General features: G+C 37.4%; 5 protein-coding genes across 9 annotated transcripts; 1 reads left to right on the forward strand and 4 right to left on the reverse strand.

The window, feature by feature from the left end:
* Nucleotides 1-136: 136 nt before the first annotated feature.
* LOC103422699 (uncharacterized) lies at nt 137-2510 on the reverse strand. The gene is made up of 4 exons (XM_029088278.2): nt 2404-2510; nt 1370-2055; nt 578-1285; nt 137-400 (listed from the first exon to the last, which is right to left on the reverse strand). The coding sequence occupies exons 2-4, from the start codon at nt 1973-1975 to the stop codon at nt 320-322; spliced, it is 1395 nt and encodes a 464-aa protein (XP_028944111.1). The 5' UTR covers nt 1976-2055; nt 2404-2510; the 3' UTR covers nt 137-319.
* A 2582-nt stretch (nt 2511-5092) lies between these two features.
* On the reverse strand, nt 5093-7789 carry LOC103447461 (uncharacterized). The gene is made up of 4 exons (XM_029088279.2): nt 7513-7789; nt 7289-7402; nt 5489-6937; nt 5093-5380 (listed from the first exon to the last, which is right to left on the reverse strand). Exons 3-4 carry the CDS (start codon nt 6077-6079, stop codon nt 5258-5260), a joined length of 714 nt encoding a protein of 237 aa, XP_028944112.1. The 5' UTR covers nt 6080-6937; nt 7289-7402; nt 7513-7789; the 3' UTR covers nt 5093-5257.
* On the reverse strand, nt 6261-6911 carry LOC139189401 (uncharacterized). Its single transcript, XM_070808348.1, has one exon. The coding sequence runs from the start codon at nt 6909-6911 to the stop codon at nt 6261-6263; it is 651 nt and encodes a 216-aa protein (XP_070664449.1).
* An 856-nt stretch (nt 7790-8645) lies between the features above and the next one.
* Nucleotides 8646-12067, reverse strand: LOC103447460 (uncharacterized). 2 transcript variants are annotated; one of them, XM_029088282.2, is made up of 4 exons: nt 11936-12067; nt 9858-10557; nt 9066-9773; nt 8646-8893 (listed from the first exon to the last, which is right to left on the reverse strand). In XM_029088282.2, exons 2-4 carry the CDS (start codon nt 10467-10469, stop codon nt 8813-8815), a joined length of 1401 nt encoding a protein of 466 aa, XP_028944115.1. In that variant the 5' UTR covers nt 10470-10557; nt 11936-12067; the 3' UTR covers nt 8646-8812. The 2 variants fall into 2 exon arrangements, with proteins under 2 accessions (XP_028944115.1, XP_028944116.1); XM_029088283.2 differs by lacking the exon at nt 11936-12067 and adding an exon at nt 10901-11027.
* A 2084-nt stretch (nt 12068-14151) lies between these two features.
* Nucleotides 14152-17472, forward strand: LOC139187425 (uncharacterized). Of its 4 annotated transcripts, none has more exons than XM_008386652.4 (5): nt 14152-14373; nt 14451-14526; nt 15680-16300; nt 16404-17108; nt 17225-17472. In XM_008386652.4, the coding sequence occupies exons 3-5, from the start codon at nt 15683-15685 to the stop codon at nt 17333-17335; spliced, it is 1434 nt and encodes a 477-aa protein (XP_008384874.2). In that variant the 5' UTR covers nt 14152-14373; nt 14451-14526; nt 15680-15682; the 3' UTR covers nt 17336-17472. The 4 variants fall into 4 exon arrangements, with proteins under 4 accessions (XP_008384874.2, XP_070663764.1, XP_028944117.1 ...); XM_070807663.1 differs by having other exon boundaries at nt 14200-14373; nt 14618-16300; XM_029088284.2 differs by lacking the exon at nt 14451-14526 and having other exon boundaries at nt 14203-14373.
* The last annotated feature ends 2767 nt before the right edge of the window (nt 17473-20239 follow it).

Raw genomic sequence — 20239 nt, forward strand, 5'->3', positions numbered from 1 at the left:
TTACAAATATTTTTAGGTGGTTTAATCCACATTTTGTGCATGTACCAAAAATCCTATCAACCATAACACTGAGACCACTACGTGGTGTTTTCATTCCATTCTACCAACGGTTTTATTTAGTATACTATTTTCAAAATATAAAACTATTGTCCACTCATGCTGTAATAAAATGAAATTAATACATTCGAACTTGGCCATACACTCAAACACCAATCCCAAGTTTGCATAATCACGAAAACATTACAGTCCTGTTTGAAACAAAAAAAAAAAAAAAATCATTACATCCGATCCCTCTTCATCTTATATAACCAAGCTCTGGTTATGCTTGATATGGCTTGCTAATGAAGGCATTAGTTAGGGCAGAGTCACTAGCAAAAGAAGCCACCAGAAGATTCAAAGCCTGCAAACAAATAAGGAATATTTCAGGAGTCATCAGCAAACTATTTAATTAGCTTCCAAAATTCATTAAAACCATCGAAATCTTTGCCTAATGCCCTGAAGTGCTTAAAAGATCCTGCAAGTTAATACTCAGGATTCTTTTAGTATAGGCAATCGAAAATTATAAATGACTACTCACCTCCTTCTTGCCCATAAGCACAACTCTTTTTTCAGTGTCAGTGAAGGGTACATTCAATTTGTCAAGAACAGACAGCTCAAAGATTGTAGATATAGGTCTTATGACCAGATTGTCAGTTACTGTGAAAAACGCCGGTCCTTTTAAAAATCCTCCAGCACTGGAGACGCGATTTGTGGGTTCAATTTTAAACAACTCCGATGAGCTATTAGAAGGGATAAGGGAACTATCGGTAGTTAGCCTGCCGTCGAGATAATAATATGAGGCTACCTCAATCCCTAAAAGACTGTTGTAGCAAAAATCAGGATTCAGCTTCGGATCGACTAGCATTTCCTTGTGATGATTTGACTTCAAGTATTGTGCATCGAGATCTTGGACGCTCCGGTACAATTGATCAATGCAGCCCTTCAGAGACCCATCCTGTATCTGCTTCGCTACAAACCCAAGTGGCAGAGTTAGGAAACTGAAAAGTAAATTAACAAAATCCTCCCCGGCTTCTGCGTAGCAAACAATGTTCTTGGATTTGCTAATTATCAGCTTGATAGAAATGTTGTCTTCTTCCGTCAGCACTGTCTCCCCTACTGTTTGAGGATCAATGTGTATGGCTTGATAATTATTTTCATTGCTCCGTTCGGCCACGGGTTTATGCTTCAGCAGAGTTTCGGTCAATAGTGTCTTTGATACTAAGGAGCTTATAAGCAAATTCACAACCTGGGAAAAAAATAAAGCCAGAAATCACCGCTGCAATTTTAACGAAATGTTAATTAAGGCATGCATAAATCAACAATTGAGTACCTCATCAACTCCAATATTCAAATTCAACTCCTCGGTAGTATTCCTATTGGTGACTCCAAGATTGGTAAATAAAGAATCGATTGATTCGCTAAAAGGGGAGATCAGTTGTAAATCATCGGTAATCAGAAGCCTGGCTCTCTCTTTTACAAAGGCGCTTGCAACATCCACAGAAAATGTAATCTCCCTATACGAGTAAGAGTTGCAGGCTCCGCACCATGTACCTGGGTTATAACGGAATAACTTTCTAGTGGTCTGGTTCAGGCACCAAGAGCATCCAAAGTACTGTGTTGGCTTGGCATTGTGATCAATTTGCAATACAAGGTTCTTGCAATGAGATTCAGCCGCGTTGCGGGGAAGCAACAACATTTCTCTACATGCATCTGACCGCAACTCACTTACGTCAATTTCCTCCACACTTGAATACAAATTGTTCATGCATCCTATTTCCACTGGTGCTGAATGCTCACGACCAAGCTTGATTATTGTTCCTAAGGGGATTGTCAAGAAACTTACAAGAACATCGATAAAAGCTTTGCCGGACTCTATGAAGATAATTTTGTTGCTCCCCTTATCCACCAAAGCCTTCAAGTTTATCTTATTCTCCATAGTCGGACTAGGTATGAATTGTTAAGAGGTTGCCTTTTTTACCCTTCTCTGCAGAATTTCAGTAAGTGGCAACCTATTTCCTGCGGAACATGAAAGGAGCAAGTGAGAAATCAAAATTGGCAGTATTAAGTTTCATAAGTAGGCAGAGATTACACGGATAACAAACACGATTCATATCTAAAAAACCCGAATGCAGAATATAATTGTAAAACATATTCCACCTACAACTGATGAGTGATTAGATGGAACGTTTAACAAAAAATAATATGATCTCAAAGAAGCAGTTATGGCAGAGACAGTATAACAATGAATAATTAAATTCCAGATCAGTATTAACATAATACATATCAAGCAGATTGAACAAGTCCAGAAGGATCAAAACTGCAATTACAATTAAAATTGAAAGACATGGAATTCAAATATAAAACCTTTTTGTGTAAAACTGCGAAGCTGAAGTAATGGGTGAAGGTAATGAGAAGACAGAGACTTATAAAGCAGGCTCAGCTTAAAGTAATACACAAGTGCGAGACGATTGCAAGGGGGTGCATATGTTATGGCCCAGCATTTTAGCTTTTGCTATTGAAAAGCTAATGAGGTGTTAATCGCATCTCTAAAGAATATATCGAAGACAAAAACCTGTACGGAAGTTGTATAGTGACAAATAAAGTTAAGGTCTCACCATAAAACCAATTGAGAATATGGAAAGTAACCCAACTTACATATAAACTCATGCAATGTCCCTTCTCAAATCAATATGGGATTCATTTTCAACAGAAATAGAAGAAGCGTTGCCATCATACATTAGATAACAAAGCTTGAACTTTTGGAAAGAAGTTAGGGTCACTTGAGTGGGGGGTGCATATAAAGGGCCACCATCTTTAGCATTGTGACTTAGCTAGGAAGAAATTTACAGTTTCATTACCTGCAGGTTCATTACTTAGCTAGGAAGAAATTTACAGTTTCATCGTACCTGCAGGTTCGAAGCTCTGAAATTAAGTATAGCATTATGAATTTAACTCCAGCTAATCTGGTGTTACCATAATCTCCAAAAGAGACATCAAGGGCAACCTAATGAGTTTGCTCAAACCAGTTCAATTTGGTTAAATTGCGTAGAGAGGTTGACGCATTTGATAGCTAACTGTGATTACAACTGATAAGGTGTACTGAAAGATGAAAAATACGAGAAATTTTTCCAAGTACCTGGAGTTCCCAGCGAATAGAACCATAACACCTGGCTATTTCAGTTTTAAAGTTAAAAAAAATTGCCACGTAGTCATTTAAGTGAAGTTTTGTTAAATAACCCGAATTTTTGGTCCACTAAAAAATTTCTCCGAGTAGAGAAGGAAAAGCAAAAAACCTGCGTTAATTAGATGCAGAAAGTTAATGACGAACAATTGTTCATTAAATCATTAGAAATTAAACCCATGAGTAATATCCCTAATTAATAGTAATAGTATAACAGCAGTCAAGCATTGATATTCATAGCACTGACTAAGAAAATATTTCTTCATCCTTATTGATCATGTTCATGTCGCCAAACACTAGAGAATCAATAAATAAAGACTTTGTTTTTATATTCAAAAGGATGCTTAAAATTAGCATAACTCCTTATTTTGGTTCTTGAGATTTAAAATTTATAGAAGTGGTCCCTGAAATTATTTATCGTCAATCATTTTGGTCATTCTATGAAAAATCTCTGTTAAATTAGGGGGTGGTTGATTTGACAAAAATACCCTCAATTTAACGGAGATTTTCACAGAATGATCAAAATAATTGACAATGGACAATCTCGTGACCACTTCTATCGATTTTAAATTTCAGGGATCAAAGTACGTAGCTACAACAATCTCAGAAACCATTTTGGCTAAAAAGCCATAAATATATGTTGGTTAGTATTATTTTTTATTAATTTACAAACACACAAAAAACATTTTTGTGCGTTTTGATTTATTAGAGCATCTCTAAAAGAGATGTCAAAATGTCCAAATAAGCACTAACAGCTGAAAAAGGCAGCAATAATGTTTTCCAACCGAAAAGACAAATCCGATGTAACATGACATGAATTACGAGCCTTCGCCATCACTGTCAAAATTGATAGCAGCTTCAAAGTTTTTTTTTAATTGATTATTAAATGCCTTTTATTAATTTTATTATTCTTTTTGGTTTTTAAACATTCATTATTGTTTTAAAACAAAAGTCTGATTTGCAAATAAGATTCTACTAGATTGAAGTTATTGTCATTTTTTTTAACTACATACGAAGGTAATCCTTCAGCACTAATTCAAACACACAATTTAAGGTTAATTTTCATGCTAACAGTATAAAATATTGTGCCAAAAATACATAAGGACTCAGAAAGTCCACAAAAAATCTCGCTCCTTAACATTTATCTATGAAGTTATCTGAATCACGTTGGACGACGAAACATCAAGAAAACCCAATAAATGCAACCTTCGATGTAAATGCATGATGCAGCACCATGCTGATTAAATGCAACACTATTAACTCAACCATTTCACATAAGCATCAAATGCTTCGAAATTTTAATTCGCTTGGCATCAAATAAGTGGAGAAATTTTTTATTGAGACGGAATTATGTAAGTGATGAGAGACATTATTTTTTAAGTTATTAACTTTTTAACATACATATCTCATTATTTATACAATGATACGTGATGTACCACCCCGTGTTCTAATCAAACTGAAAAATTTCTCAAATAAATTGGGCTAAGTGAGTACTTCATCAGACCCCGCTTGACCACTCACCTCATTCCAATTGGTTTTGAGGTGAAATTTCAACTTAGAGCACGTAAGTTATATTACATGTATGGAGCAAGAGGGAACTTCTTCGAAAAGGGCAACTGGTTGATATCTGTTAGGCATCAAGTTGTTCGTTCTTAGCTTATCGTTCGTGCGCAATAAAGTTGTATGTATTGTGGGTTAACTTGTACATTTTGTTTAACAGGGGATTGTTAAAAATTGGCACATAAATTTCTGCAAAATTGTAGATTACATCCTGGCTGTCTAAATTTTGTTTCAATTATCAAGACGCTTATTGATTTCTTCCTAATATGAGTTGAATTCCGTATGTATCACATCACATCATGGTTCTACACATTTTCCAGGAAAAGTTCTTTTGTACAAATTTTCGTGACAGGCTAGATTATCTTCGGCAAACCCACACACTTAAGGAGATTGCAGATCGATCACATATGTAACAAGTATTCTCACACAAAAATACACATTAGAGTTTGAGTTTGTATCATGTTTATAATCATGCTTTCAACTTTGTTCTTGCTTTGGCCTTTTGTTCTGCTTTGGCCTTTTGTTCTGCTTTGGCTCCCTAATGAAGACGTTGGTTAGCGCAGAGTCACAAACAAAAGAAGCCACCAAAAGACGCAAAGCCTGTAAGAAGAAACATAAACAAGAGTCATCAACAATTTAAAGAATATATTGTCTGTGAAAATAAATAGCGTCAAGATTTCATCGACAATTATAATATATAATTGATACCTCCTCTTTTCCCACATGCACGATTTTCACTTCAATGTCAGTCGAAGGCACCTTCAATTCATTCAGGAGAGACAGGCCAAAGATTAGAGATATAGGTCTTATGATCAAATCGTCAGTTACTGTGAACATCGCCGGTTCTAAAAATCCTTGGCCTTGAACTCCTTTTTCTTGATCTTGGTAGGATTTGGGACCCATGACTTTCATTGACTTGATAGAACTTTCAACATCACTTGTTCCGAAAACACTTCCTCCAAAAGACGAAAACCCAGCTGAAATACGAGAAGCGAGAAGAGTTTTATCAGTAGACAGCAAGCCACGGTTACTTGCATAATAAAATGTGGCCTCCTCAGTTCCTAAGAGATGGTTGTCATGGCAAACACCGGGGGCAAGCTTGGGGCTGAGTAGTATTTCTTTGTGGTAGTTTGACTTCATGTAGCGATTGTCAAGATCTTGGACACTCTTGAACAACTGACTAATGCATCCTTTTAATGAGCAATCACGCATTTTGTTTACGATGAAACCCAGTGGAATAGTTAGGAAACCGAGGAGTAAATTCACAAAATCCTCCCCGACTTCTGCATAACAAACCATCTTCTTAGATTTGCTCACTATAAGCTTGACAGAAATGTTTCCGTTTGTATTCTTTGTGCCTTCTACAATTTCAGGTTCAAAATCTGCTACTTGATTTTCTTGCTCAATTTCCGTATTCGTTTATTCTTTAGCAGAGTTTCTGTCAGCGGTGTCTTTGATACTAATGAGCACACAAGCAATTTCAAAACATAAAAGCAGAAGACACAAGACATGTCAATACTTCAGTTACCTCATCAGATCCGACATTGAAAGTCACCTCCTCAGTAGTATTACCATTCATGACTCCAAGCTCTGAAAATATAGAAAGGCTTTCCGCAGTAAAAGGAGGCATCAATTGTAAATCATCACTAATTATAAGTCTGGCTGGTCCTTTCACAAAGATGCCTCTGTCTTGAAACGCTGAAAGTTCTCTCTCTCCATACATCATTCCTCCACAACAATCACAGCTAAGAACATCGCTGCTATAAGTTATACATTCACTTCTTTGGCAGATAAAGTACTGTGTGGGTTGACCACGGTCAATCTTCAGTTTGAGGTTCTTGCAATGAACTTCGGCCCCATTCGGGGGACATAACAACATGTCTCTACATGCTTTAGACCAGAAATGCTTTACATCCATATTCTCAACACTCGCATACAAATTTTTCATACAACCTATTTCTAAAGGTACTGATTGATTTGGTGCCAGCCTGATAATTGTTCCCATGGGGATTGTCAAGAAACTCAAGACAACATCAATAAAATCATTTTCTGACTCTATGAACATAATTCGGTTGCGCTCCTTGTCCACCAAGCCTTTCAAGCTAATGGTGTTCGCCGATGTATTAGCCATGGATTGCAGCAGAAAATAATTTCAGCCTTGAAATTCACAAACCCATCAGAAAAACATAACTCATAAAATCCAAAATATAATTCACAAAGTAACATGAAAAACAAAAACAGGATATGCTTGACCGTTAAACTAGACTATTAACTAAATCAAGCAGATTACTCATGTCAGGCCAAACAGCTCAACATTACGCGTGCATTTCAAAAGACAGAGACACAGATCAAACTCAGGTTTTATACCTTTCAAAAATTATGGATCTGCGATTTCCAGTGTCCTTGCTCTTCAGATCCAAAATGAACATGCATGAATTTTTAAATGGATTTTTCGAACTGCTGATCTTACTGAACAGGAACGAAAAAGGGGAGCTCAGTGGGTTATACCTTTAAATGACGGATCTAGAACGTAGACAACTCCGTGGCGGTTTCCTTTCCTTGAGATGCGATTTGGGTCTGTGCCAGTGCTTCCATCGTCGTTTTTTTACATGTCTCAGGTCCCTGCAAAAGAAACAACACAAGCATGAGGAGTTAAAGATTTTTTCTTGTATGGTATATTTCAATCGGTGAACCTGAGTGCATTAATCGGCAAGGGAGGGTGAGAAGTTTACCTCTGAATGCATCGGCACCAAGATCGGTGCTGCTACCCTTCTGGTGATGCACTAAATCCATGGCTGCGAGGTCTGATGGGTTGATGATGGAAGATTAAGGTTTGGTTTGCAGAAACGGAGGTTAGGGTTTGAGAAAATGTGAAGAGAGGAGCTGCGGTTTTAGGGTTTGCTTGGAAGAAGGGAGAGAGAAATGAGGGAGGTGAGGCTCTGGGCTCGAGGTGAAGACTTGAAAGAGGGAGAGCTCTCAAACGGCTAGAATTTGAAAAGTTAGAAAACTGAGCTGCTAAATGAGTTTATATATTCTTTTTCTAGGGTTTCCACCAGATTGGTTTTGCACGTGTGGCGTGTGAGAGGCTCAGCGCCCCTGTCAAGTTTCCCACAGGTCACGAGTTCGGCTCCAGCACACAGCACATCTATTTTTAGATTAATATCTATAGTTTATTTCGTATAAGTAATTTTTAATAGGGGTGGTTAACAAATTTTTGAAACTGGAATTTGAAGACCAATCCCAAACTAAAATGTTTCAGTATTTCAGCCAAAATTTAAGTATTCCTAATTTTAGGAATTCTCGAAATATTTTCGGTATTTCGGATGGTTTGGTATTCCCAAATTTCATACAAATTGAAATAGCAATCATTCATATATACTAAGTTAAATTAACATGCAACCAAAATAAAATAAGTAACAAACCCAAAAGCAAAAAAAAAAGTTACAAACCTAGTATGTTCTAAAACTAATACAATTTTTTTGATTTGGTGTTGAAGAAATAGACACATTTATGAGAGGTTCGTACCAGCAGATGTGGCGATAAAAGGCTATGATTATATACTACCTATAGACCACACCAATTATATTGCTACTATTAGTTAGTTTTTATTATTATTTCAAGTCACAATTTCAATTTCTTTGTTTCAATAATAAATTAAGAATTAGTTTTAAATATAATTTGTTTTTAATAATCCCTGGAGCATTTATACTACAATTACCTTATACTCTTACAAGTATTTTTGGGTGTTTTTATCCACACTTTGTGCATGTACCAAAAATCCTATCAACCATAACACTGCGACCGCTACGTGGTGTTTTCATTCCATTCCACCGACATTACAACATATGTTTTATTTAGGATACTATTTTCAAAATATAAAATTATTGTCCACTCATGTTGTAATAAAATGAAATTAGTACATTCGAACTTGCCCACACACGCAAACACCAATCCCAAATTTGCATAATCATGAAAACATTACAGTCCTGTTTGAAATTAGTACATTCTTCATCTTAAATAGCCAAGCTCTGGTTATGCTTGATATGGCTTGCTAATGAAGGCATTAGTTAGGGCAGAGTCACTAGCAAAAGAAGCCACCAGAAGACTCAAAGCCTGCAAACAAATAAGGAATATTTCAGGAGTCATCAGCAACTATTTAATTAGCTTCCAAAATTCATTAAAACCAAGTCTTTGCCTAATGCCCTCAAGTGCTTAAAAGATCCTGCAAGTTAATACTAAGGATTCTATTCGTATAGGCAATCGAAAATTATAAACGAGTACTCACCTCCTTCTTGCCCATAAGAACAACTCTATTTTCAGTGTCGGTGAAAGGTACATTCAGTTTGTCAAGAACAGACAGCTCAAAGATTGTAGATATCGGTCTTATGACCAGATTGTCAGCTACTGTGAAAGACGCCGGTCCTTTCAAAAATCCTCTAGCACTGGAGTTGTTATCTGTGGGTTCGATTTTACATGACTCCAATGGCGTATTAGAAGGGATAAGGGAACTATCGGTAGTTAGCTTGCCGTCGAGATAATAATATGAGGCTTCCTCAATTCCCAAAAGACTCTTGTAGCAAAAACCAGGAACAAGCTTCGGATTCAGTAGCATTTCCTTGTGATGATTTGACTTCAAGTATTGTTCATCGAGATCTTGGATGCTCCGGTATAACTGATCAATGCATCCCTTCAGAGACCCATCCTGTATCTGCTTTGCTACAAACCCAAGTGGCAGAGTTAGGAAACTGAAAAGTAAATTAACAAAATCCTCCCCGGCTTCTGCGTAGCAAACAATGTTCTTGGATTTGCTAATTATCAGCTTGATAGAAATGTTGTCTTCTTCCGTCAGCACTGTCTCCCCTACTGTTTGAGGATCAATGTGTATGGCTTGATAATTATTTTCATTGCTCCGTTTGGCCACGCGTTTATGCTTCAGTAGAGTTTCGGTCAATGGTGTCTTTGATACTAAGGAGCTTATAAGCAAATTCATAACCTGGGAAAGAAATCACGTCAGAAATCACCACTGCAATTTTAACGAAAAGCTAATTAAGACATGCGTAAATCAACAATTGAGTACCTCATCAACTCCAATATTCATATTCAACTCCTCGGTAGTAGTCCTATTGGTGACTCCAAGATTTGTAAATAAAGAATCGATTGATTTGCTAAAAGGGGAGATCAGTTGTAAATCATCGGTAATCAGAAGCCTGGCTGACTCTGTTACAAATGCGCTTGCAACATCCACAGAAAATGTAATCTCACGATCCATGGAATGTTGGCACCATGGATTAGAGATACCTCGGTAATAACTGAAGAACCTTCTTGTGGCATCCATCATACAAAGAGTATAAGGGCATACAAAGTACTGTGTTGGCTTGGCTTTGTGATCAATTTGCAATACAAGGTTCTTGCAATGAGGTTCAGCCGCGTTGTGGGGAAGCAACAACATTTCTCTACATGCATCTGAACGCAACTTACTTACGTCAATTTCCTTCACACTTGAATACAAATTGTTCATGCATCCTATATCCACTGGTGCTGAATGCTCACGACCAAGCTTGAGTATTGTTCCTAAGGGGATTGTCAAGAAACTTACAAGAACATCAACAAAAGCACTCTCGGACTCTATGAAGATAACTTTGTTGCTCCCCTTATCCACCAATGCCTTCGAGTTTATCTTATTCCCCATAGTCGGACTAGCTATGAATTGTTAAGAGGTTGCCTTTTTTACCCTTCTCTGCAGAATTTCAGCAAGTAAAGTGGCACACTATTTCCGGCTGAACATGAAAGGAGCAAGTGAGAAATCAAAATTTGCAGTATTAAGTTTCATAAATAGGCAGATGTTATGCGGATAACAAACATGATTCATATCTGAAAACCCGAATGCAGCATTTAATAGTGAATATATTCCACCTCCTACAACTGATGAGTGATCAGATGGAATGTATAACAAAAATAATACGATCTCTAGAAGCAGTTATGGCAGAGACACTATAACAATGAACAATTCAATTCCAAGTCAGTATTAACATAATACATATCAAGCAGATTGAACCAGTCCAGACGGATCAACATTGCAAGTACAATCAAATTTAAAAACATATAATTCAAACATCAAACCTTTTTGTGTAAAACTGTGAAGCTGAAGTAATGGGTGAAGGTAGTGAGAAGACAGAGACTTATAAAGCAGGCTCAGCTTAAAGTAATACACAAGTGTAAGACGGTTGCAGGGGGGCGCATATGTTATAGCCCAGCATTTTAGCTTTTGCTTTTGAAAAGCTAATGAGGTGTTAATCGCATCTCTAAATAAGATATCGAAGACAAAAACTTGTACAGAAGTTTTATAGTGACAAAGAAAGTTGAGGTTCCACCATAAAACTAATTGGGAATATGAAGAGTAGCCCAACTTATATATAAGCTCATGCAACGTCTCTCCTCCAATTAATATGAGATTCATTTTCAACAAAAACAGAAGAAGCATCACCATCATGCATTAGATAACCAAGCTTTAGCTTTTGAAAGGAGTTGGGGTCACTTGAGTGGGGGTGCATATAAAGGGCCACCATCTTTAGCATTATGACTTAGCTAGGAAGAAATTTACAGTTCATCACCTGCAGATTCATTACTTAGCTACGAAGAACTTTACGGTTTCATCACCTGTAGATTCATTACTTAGCTTGGAAGAACTTTATGGTTTCATCGTACCTGTAAGTTCGAAGCCCTGAAATTAAGTATAACATTTTGACTTTTAACTCCAGCTAATCGGGTGTTAACAGAATCTCCAAAGGAGACATCAATGGCAACCTAATGAGTTTGCTCAAACTAGTTCAATTTGGTTAAATTGGGTAGAGAGGTGGATGCATTTGATACATAACTGTGACTACAACTGTGACTACAACTGATAAGGTCTACTGAATTACAAAAAATACGATTAGAGAAGAAATAGAAGAAACCTAGTATGAGTGATGAGATGGAACGTATTACAAAAATAATACGATCCCTAGAAGCAGTTATGGCAGAGACAGTATAACAATTAACAATTAAGTTTCAGGTCAGTATTAACATAATACATATCAAGCAGATTGAACCAGTCCAGACAGATCGACATTGCAAGTACAATTAAAATTTAAAAACATGAAATTCAAATATCTTTACCTTTTTGTGTAAAACTGCGAAGCTGAAGTAATGCGGGAAGGTAATGAGAAGACGAAGACTTAATGGGTGAAGGTAATGAGAAGACGAAGACTTATAAAACAGGCTCAACTTAAAGTCATACACAAATGGGAGACGGTTGCAAGGAGGTGCATATGTTATGGCCCAGCATTTTGGCTTTTGCTTTTGAAAAGCTAATGAGGTGTTAATAGCATCTCTAAAAGAAGATATCTAAGACAAAAACTTGTATGGAAGTTTTATGGTGACACAAGAAAGTCGAGGTTGTACGAATTGAATGACGTGGAGCATGTGTCGTGTGGCCGTTGGGCATCACACGTGAACCAACCTGCTTTAATACTGCAAATAAGTTGAGGTTCCACCATAAAACCAATTGGCAATATAGGGAGTAACCCAACTTGCCATTGCAAGGTTTCCCCTTTCACCGATATGAGACTCTTTTACCTTCACATTCTCACAACTTCTATGTTGTGTTACTAATCAATGTGCTATAACATGAGTGAATTGGTAACAAAACGTGACAATGTGATGGTACCAGTGAAAATTACTCGGCATCATTGTATATTTTCACTGACTGCACCTCAAACCAGTGTGGACCAGAAATTCCGTGGCTGCTACTGTTAAAAAACCTGTGTATAGTAGAACAAGGACTCGGCTTCTACGCAATCACTGATCTATTGATCTCACACTCACACGGATGAAAATGCAAAAAGTCCTCGCGTTTTCATCACCGTGAGATTGATCGCATCACTGATGCTCAATTCTAAAAAGGGCAGTATTTTCTCAGTGACGAACTTACAGAAGGGTGCATCACGGTGACCTTATTAAACAACAACCTGATAAGATCGATCAAACAATGAATAATACAATCCGTACGATCAGTTTACAGAAGCAAAAGAAGCGTCACCATCACGCATTAAGATAACCAAGCTTTAGCTTTTGAAAAGAAGTGAGGATCACTTTGAGTGGGGGTGCATATAAAGGGCCGCCATCTTTAGCTTTTGAAAAGAAGTATTCATTAGTTTACTTAGCTAGGAAGAAATTTACGGTTTCATCGTACCTGCAGATTTGAAGCTCTGAAGTTATGTATAGCATTATGAGTTTAACCTCCAGCTAATCAGGTGTTAATAGAATATAATCTCCAAATGATACATAAGAGGCAACCTAATTAATGAGTTTGATCAATATTGTTTAAATTGGGTAGATAGGCCTCTAATTAGTCTTTTATAAGAAAGATTGATGCATTTGATAGCTAACTGTGACTGCAACTGAAAAGGTCTACTGAATTACGAAAAATACGATCATAGAAGAAAAGGAAGAAACACGCATTAGACAGTTAATGACGAACAAATGTTCATTAAATCTGTAGAATATAAAGAAAATTCAACCTCTTCTAGAAATTAAACATGAGTAATATCCCTAATTAAGCTAAACAAGATCTGACTTCTCCAAGGAAGTTGATCAATTGTTGTCCATTCCCAATTAACCGTGACCCCATGATTGGATGACCACAAATTAATGTGATTCAAATCCAAAATGGGCAACCAATATTGTTATCAAAAGATTCAAATTACTACCTATATGTGTTATGAAATATGTAAAATACGAAGAAAGTAATAACAATAACAACTGTTAGATCCCACATCGTTCAGGGAAGTGGATTCTCTATGGCTTATATGTACATATCCACCTCTATTTAACACGAGACCTTTTCAGAGCTCAGCTCACTGCCTTCGGAGTATGAACTCCAAAGTTAAGCGAGTTCTTGCTAGAGCAATCCTAAGATGAGTAACTTACTGAGAAGTTCTCGTATGAATTCCCAGGAACAAAACCGTGAGGGCGTGATTGGAGCCAAAGTAGACAATATTGTGCTACGATAGAATCAAACCCGGGATGTGGTGGAGCCCGGGTCGGGATGTGACAACAACATCCAAATCTTATCTCATTAAATATTTTTTTTTTAATAAACGATATTATTTACACTAAAGCAAACGATTTTATTTACACTAAAGGGGAGGGGGTGAGCTTAGCCTCACTATGTGCTAGTAATAATATAATTCAAATTCTTCTTTGACGAAAATCAAACCTAAAATCTCTCATTTACAAGTGAAGACCGTAGTACTCAATAACAATTAGTCGTATAAATTTTAAAACTCCATTACGTTAGATAAAATAAAAATAGTAGGCATAAAATATAGTGTAACAGCACAGATTCCAAATTACATTAGAACAAAAAATAAAGCTAGGAATTCAAAGTGGCTTTTTCGGTAAAGTCGCCAAAGTAAGGACCAGGGTAATGAAAACACGAAGACTCAAAACCAAACAAGCGTCTCTCTATGTTCACTCTCTCTAAAACAACCAAACCGAGACTCTCCGTTACCCAAAAGCAAAAGTGATCCTCTCATCGTGAGCTTCCTGTCTATGTAAGTGGGTTTCTTCAATTTTAACTTTTAGATTTGAGGTTCAAGATCCTAATTCGATTTAAACTTGCATGCTGAAGATTTGGTTCGTGGTTGTGTTCGGGAGATTGAGTTCGAGCCGGGCTGTAAGAAGGTGGTTCAAATTGTTGGATTTGGGTAAGAACCCTATAAACCTGAACCACCATCTTTCGATTTCTAAGTGCTGGGCTTAATTTCTCTGTGTTGTTTTTACGTGAATTATTTGAAGGTGGTGAGTTTATATTGGAAAGTTTCAAACTTTTTCGCTGGAATTTAAGTGGGTAAAAGTGTATGAGGAAATGGTTAGAAGAGATTGTAAGTGTATCAGATATGGGTTTTTTTCAAACCGCATCATATCCGAATTTGTGTTTATTTTTTGGATTTGAGTTTATATATTTCCTGATCTGAGTTATTGTTTATATATTTTCATGATCCCGAGTTTCATTTTTTATTTTTTTTATTAATATTTAACTGATAGCGCACGATTACAAAAATTGTTGGGAAAGTCATCCGACAAATTGTGCCAAAAACATGAGGTGGTAGAGAGTCCATATAGTCCGCATTTTCCTTGTGCTTAACTCTTTGAGCACAAAACGCCATATTGTGCCCTATGAACAATGTGCACGCCTGCACGGGAATATTTTTATTGCTGTAGTGTTGCCATATAGGACACATATATTGGTGTCCTTAAGCCTCATATGGCACCATTAACTTTTCGTTTGCAGTGCCCATATTTTGTAGTGGCTCCGAATAATGAGCTCCGTAGAAAACTTCTAAATTTCTTATTTATGATGAAGGTAGTATGAGTTTTCTTCTTTTAGTATTTATCTCATTGAATTCATATACAAGTTAGGCTTCATTTCTTCTTAGCGTATAAGCCCTTGTCCTTGCAAAGTGGTAGTCTCAAATCAATCAACCCAAAATAATCTTGGGTGTTGGGAGTTCAGAGTTTAGTGATGAACTATTTTGACCTGCAAGTGTGCTTCATTTGTTATTTTTCCTTAACACCATTGATCCAACACGACAAAATGTCTAATCTTGATCACGTATATCATGATTTGCTGAAAATTTCTTTGGAGTATTGCGTTTTTAGTTATTTTTAGTATTATTCTAGATGACTGGCATTTTCTTGTGATAGTTGGTTATTATTTGAATCTCTCTTTCCTGAGCAGGGATTTAATCATAATTTACAAGTATTCATTTCTTCTTTAAAAAAAAGGTAATTCTTTCATTTGCTGTTGGAATTGAATAGAGAATGATACTTATTCCAGTTCATTGTTATTTCTTGCAGTTCATGGAAGAAAAATCTGAAAACAAAATTAGCTTGAAGGTCTTGGTGAACAATTTGACCAATAAAGTCATTTTCGCTGAGTGTGATAATGATTTCGTTGATGTTCTCTTCAGTTTCTTGACAATCCCTATGGGAACTATTGTTAGGCTTTCCCATCATTCCCAATCCTTTGGAATTGGCTGCATTGACAACTTATTTGGAAGTGTTGAGAGTCTTGATTTACAGCTTTTTCGAACTAAAGAATGTCGAGACATGTTGTTACATCCCCGCAATGGAGCTGAAGATCTATTGAGGAACCTCAAATTGAAATATGATCAATGTGAGCCCCCACGGTACTTTAAGTGTTCTAATCGATATTGCTGCAATTTTGCACAAAGGTTTAGTTATTACGAAACTGTTCATTGTTGTTGTGGGGGTCTGATGAAAGTGGAGACCATTTTTACAACGAAACAAGCTGAAGGTGGTGGGGTTTTTGTGGCAGGACCAGGGAGATTTATTATTAGTGATGATTTACAGGTACTGCCTCCATTTACTTGTGCAGTATCTTCTGTAGTTTCGAACCATGGACTCATGGGCTGGAAAAGCGTTGAGGAACTGACTTTTAATGTGGGAGTTGATGAGGTAAATGATGATGTGTTGACATGCAATACCAAGTTAAAATTTTCAACTCGAACTAAAACTCTAGTTTCTGATCTTCACTTTTTGTTTATTTTTTGTTTTCCAGGTTTTGAATTTGCTTATGCGCTCATTAGTATCAGAGACACCTCTGACTGAAACTCTGCTGAAGGATAAAACCATACCAAACATGATTGATGAAAACCTTGACCAAGATTTATGCATTGAATATCGAGAGGTAGAAGGAAAAAGGAATGAGGAAGAAGAAAAGATTTCTATCAAACTTATAGTTAGCAAATCTAAGAAGAAGGTTTATTATGCCGAAGTGGGGGAGGATTTTGTCAATTTACTCTTCAGTTTCTTGACTCTTCCACTAGGGTTTGTAATAAAACAAATGCAACATAACTCTTTGAAAGGTTGCATTGACCAGCTGTACAAAAGTGTCGAAGATCTTGATGAGCAGTACTTGAAGTCAAATTTACACAAGAAAAAGTTGGTGAGTCCTAAGCTCCTCCCTGGATTTGGCTACAAGAATCATCTTCTGGGAATTGAGGAAGCATCGTATAAATGGACTGACTCCGTAGAACCCAAATCCCATTGTAAAGAAGATTGTATTGACTTCGTAGACCCCAAATCCCATCATAAAAAAGATGATAAAGATTGTGGATTCTTGAAAGGACCGGCGATGTTCATGGTAACTGACAGTCTCAATGTAAGTCCAATATCTGCAATTGTCGGCATGTCAATTCTATGCGAACTGAACGTACCTGTGACTGATGTTGAGGTACGAGTGGCTCATGTGGGGAAAGAGGAGGTGAGTCATACCATAAACTCTTCTAATCAAAACACTGGTCTTGTGAAAGTGATTCTTTATTTGAGTCTATACATCTTGTTCCAAGGTTGATGCTTTAGACATGTTTCTCATTGCAGGCTATCCGTCTTTTGGTGGCTTCTTTTGTTTGTCCCTCTGCTCTAACTAGTGTCTTCCTTACGAAGCCAAAGCGATTTGGAGGTTTAGGGTGCCTAAGTTTTCTAATTTAAGAAGAGAATATGCACCTTCTGTTACAAACTTATGTGCCTTTCTCTTTGCACTATCATCGTTTTGTGTTATATGACCCATATTTTGTGCTGCTTCTAGCATAATTATTTAAGGGATGCATCTTGCTATTTTCAGATAATATTCTTGTTTTTTTTGGTTTCTCTTCATGTCTTGCTTTCATTGTGAAGCTAGTCATTGATTTCAGACAATTAGGAAGAAATGAAATGAAAAAATTGTGACTGGAGGTAGGAGATGGATGACTCAAGAAGAAAAGAGTACGTTGAGTCATACGAGGAAAGCCTCGTCTGACTCTTTACTTGGACGAGACTGATGCAATTTCTTTTCGAGGGAAAAAAAAAGTATGGTGATGGCATTGGCTCTTTTTGGTTTCCACTTTATTCTTGTTCTAATGCATATGCCTTGTCATGCCCTGAAATCAGGCACGTAACAGTGCCACGCCTTGTTGACAAGGTGATACTATAACATGAGGACGCAATGTTTTAAAATCACGTTCTCGATACTACAACATGAGGGCGCGACGATATAAAATCACGTTTCCAATAGAACATCAGGCAATTAAGAGAATACAGAAAACTGTTTATTTTAAAACACTGCTGAAACGTAAATAAAATTGGTAGGCCGAAAATAAATTGAAAATTCGATTTTACTATATATATATATATAGTAAAACAGTTATCAACGTACTAACCCCCAGGTTTTATGAAAATACATATATATCATGATAAACATAGGTTTTCCAAAACCTAGCATATCGTGCATTGTCTCAAATCATAACTTGTATATATATAATAATCACTAGTGAATGTCCAATATAACCCTCAGGCCCCATGCCAGCTCCCCGTCTCTGAGCAGACAGTCAGAGGAAAATAACCCTCAGGCCCCATGCTGGCTCCCCGTCCCTGTGCTAGATAGCCAGAGGAAACACACTCCAGGCCCTATGCCAACACCAAACCGTTGCCCGGGACGGACCCGAATCTATCCCTACGTCCCGTAGCGGAAATGACCACTAGGTAAGTACAAAACCATTGAACATATATATTGAAAAGCAACTTCATAGTATAAAGTCATCCGTCATCTCTACTATAAAGAGGTGTTCGAAACATGTTCTAAATATCATATCGTCATCCATCAGATATTCTATAAGAACACGTGTTATAGGAAAAATAGTAATAATTCAAATTAGCCTCAGTAAGCATGTTATCTCGCAAAACGTTTCATAAAACGTAATTATTAAATCATGTTTTTCATATATGCATTTCTACTATCAAAACATGCATTTTAGAAGGTTTCCACTCACAGTACTTAGCCGCCGAAAAACCATGCTACTGGCGAAGAAGGAAACACCACAATTAATTGCCCCTAAGCACATACATGGTACATTTAGTCAAACTCTACTCAAACAACTTAATTTGGGAAAACAAACATCGGAAACGGGTTCAGAACATTGAAATTAGCCTATGAGAGGTCTCGAACGAAAACCCTAAAAGTCAAAGTTGATAGTTGACCATCAAAGTCAAAGTAAACGTTGACCGGTCAAAGTCAAAGTCAACGGTCAGACCTAGTCAAAGTCAACGGGTCATGGGTTCGGGTTGGACCAGGTCAATCGAGTCACGGGCCTAGGTTAAATGGTTTTGGGCCGGACCGAGTTGGGCTTGGGTTTAAAAGGGAAATGGGTTTAGATAATTAGGTGGGTTGGGTTAGGGTTTAAGCTACAAGAGCCCAAAGGCCCAATCTCCTCACGGTCCGAAGGCCTGCCACAAAGGTTAAAGGGTTTAGGGGTTTAGCGGGCCAAGGCCTTAAGTGAAACGGCCCGAAGGCCTTTAGGTCTTTAAGGAATTAAAACAAAAATAAAAATGGAACAGGATAGGGTATTGGGTTGAAACAAAACGGGCTTAAGGCCCGTGGGTTGAGGAACGGCCTGAAGGGCCAGTCTCGACGGAAGAAGGCACCAGAGCTTCTACAGCACCGGCCGACTGCAAATGGAAACCCTAGACTCCGATCTAGGTATCAAAATGAAGCACAAGGTGAGAGAAGTGTGATTATACCTTTGGTTTGCCGTAGAACGGTCAGAGGTGATCGGAAATATCCTCGACACCCACGGTTTTGCCAGAGTTGAGTGTGCTTTCCACCAAGCCGATCTCGTTCCAAAACCTTGGAAATCACGAGTATAACACTTAATAAATCACACCCAAGCTTCAACTAGAACGAAAGGAGATAAACCCAAAGCTTACCTAACCGGAGAAAATGAAGAGAGAGAAAGATGAGGTTTTGATGGTGATGCCGTCAACGGAACGAAGGTGTGAGTGCAAGTGTACTTGGGTGATCACGAGAAAGAGTGTGAGAATGATGAGAGGGTTTCGAGAGAGAAGAGAGTGTGCAGAGAGAGAGTGAAGAAAGTGAGAGCTGAGAGAGGTCTCGGGGTGAGGGAAAGGAAAGGGAGTGATGGGTGCTGCCACATGGCAGTTTGATGGAGTTTGAGAATCAAGATAGAGGGTCCATATTTGGTTAAGAAAGAGGACTAAATACATAATTTCATTAAACTTTTGGGGAAAACACGTAATTATACATATAATTTGGGGTTGGGTGTAACAAACTATCCACTACGCGAATCTCGAAATTCAAACTCATATAACAATGATAAATAAAGTGATGAGCATACACCATAGTTATAGTAGTGAGCAACAATGCACTCATTTTTATTAAAGCAAATTCACTTTGTTGCCACTCATCCTAGTCCACGTGTTTTACACCGTCAATTCCCATATTGTCTATTATAAATTCATTTGTTCTCCCAAAAATGTTCCAGAAAATGCTACAAACTCATAATGACATCCACCATCTTCTTCTGAACACCTTTTTGGACAAAACAATATGAATATATTTTC

This window comes from Malus domestica, chromosome 11 (assembly GCF_042453785.1).
Source record: "Malus domestica chromosome 11, GDT2T_hap1".
Taxonomy (NCBI): domain Eukaryota; kingdom Viridiplantae; phylum Streptophyta; class Magnoliopsida; order Rosales; family Rosaceae; genus Malus; species Malus domestica.

What these genes read in the sequence shown, in the direction of transcription:
- LOC103422699 (XM_029088278.2), bottom strand. Translation starts at nt 1,975, where the DNA reads ATGGAGAATAAGATAAACTTGAAGGCTTTGGTGGATAAGGGGAGCAAC. An exon ending in TGAATATTGGAGTTGATGAG is followed by an intron (nt 1,286 to 1,369) that starts GTACTCAATTGT and finishes TTTTTTTCCCAG; the next exon opens with GTTGTGAATTTGCTTATAAG. An exon ending in TGCTTATGGGCAAGAAGGAG is followed by an intron (nt 401 to 577) that starts GTGAGTAGTCAT and finishes ATTTGTTTGCAG; the next exon opens with GCTTTGAATCTTCTGGTGGC.
- LOC103447461 (XM_029088279.2), bottom strand. Translation starts at nt 6,079, where the DNA reads ATGGTTTGTTATGCAGAAGTCGGGGAGGATTTTGTGAATTTACTCCTC. An exon ending in TGCATGTGGGAAAAGAGGAG is followed by an intron (nt 5,381 to 5,488) that starts GTATCAATTATA and finishes TTCTTCTTACAG; the next exon opens with GCTTTGCGTCTTTTGGTGGC.
- LOC139189401 (XM_070808348.1), bottom strand. Translation starts at nt 6,911, where the DNA reads ATGGCTAATACATCGGCGAACACCATTAGCTTGAAAGGCTTGGTGGAC.
- LOC103447460 (XM_029088282.2), bottom strand. Translation starts at nt 10,469, where the DNA reads ATGGGGAATAAGATAAACTCGAAGGCATTGGTGGATAAGGGGAGCAAC. An exon ending in TGAATATTGGAGTTGATGAG is followed by an intron (nt 9,774 to 9,857) that starts GTACTCAATTGT and finishes TTTCTTTCCCAG; the next exon opens with GTTATGAATTTGCTTATAAG. An exon ending in TTCTTATGGGCAAGAAGGAG is followed by an intron (nt 8,894 to 9,065) that starts GTGAGTACTCGT and finishes ATTTGTTTGCAG; the next exon opens with GCTTTGAGTCTTCTGGTGGC.
- LOC139187425 (XM_070807663.1), top strand. Translation starts at nt 15,644, where the DNA reads ATGATACTTATTCCAGTTCATTGTTATTTCTTGCAGTTCATGGAAGAA. An exon ending in TTAATGTGGGAGTTGATGAG is followed by an intron (nt 16,301 to 16,403) that starts GTAAATGATGAT and finishes TTTGTTTTCCAG; the next exon opens with GTTTTGAATTTGCTTATGCG. An exon ending in CTCATGTGGGGAAAGAGGAG is followed by an intron (nt 17,109 to 17,224) that starts GTGAGTCATACC and finishes TTCTCATTGCAG; the next exon opens with GCTATCCGTCTTTTGGTGGC.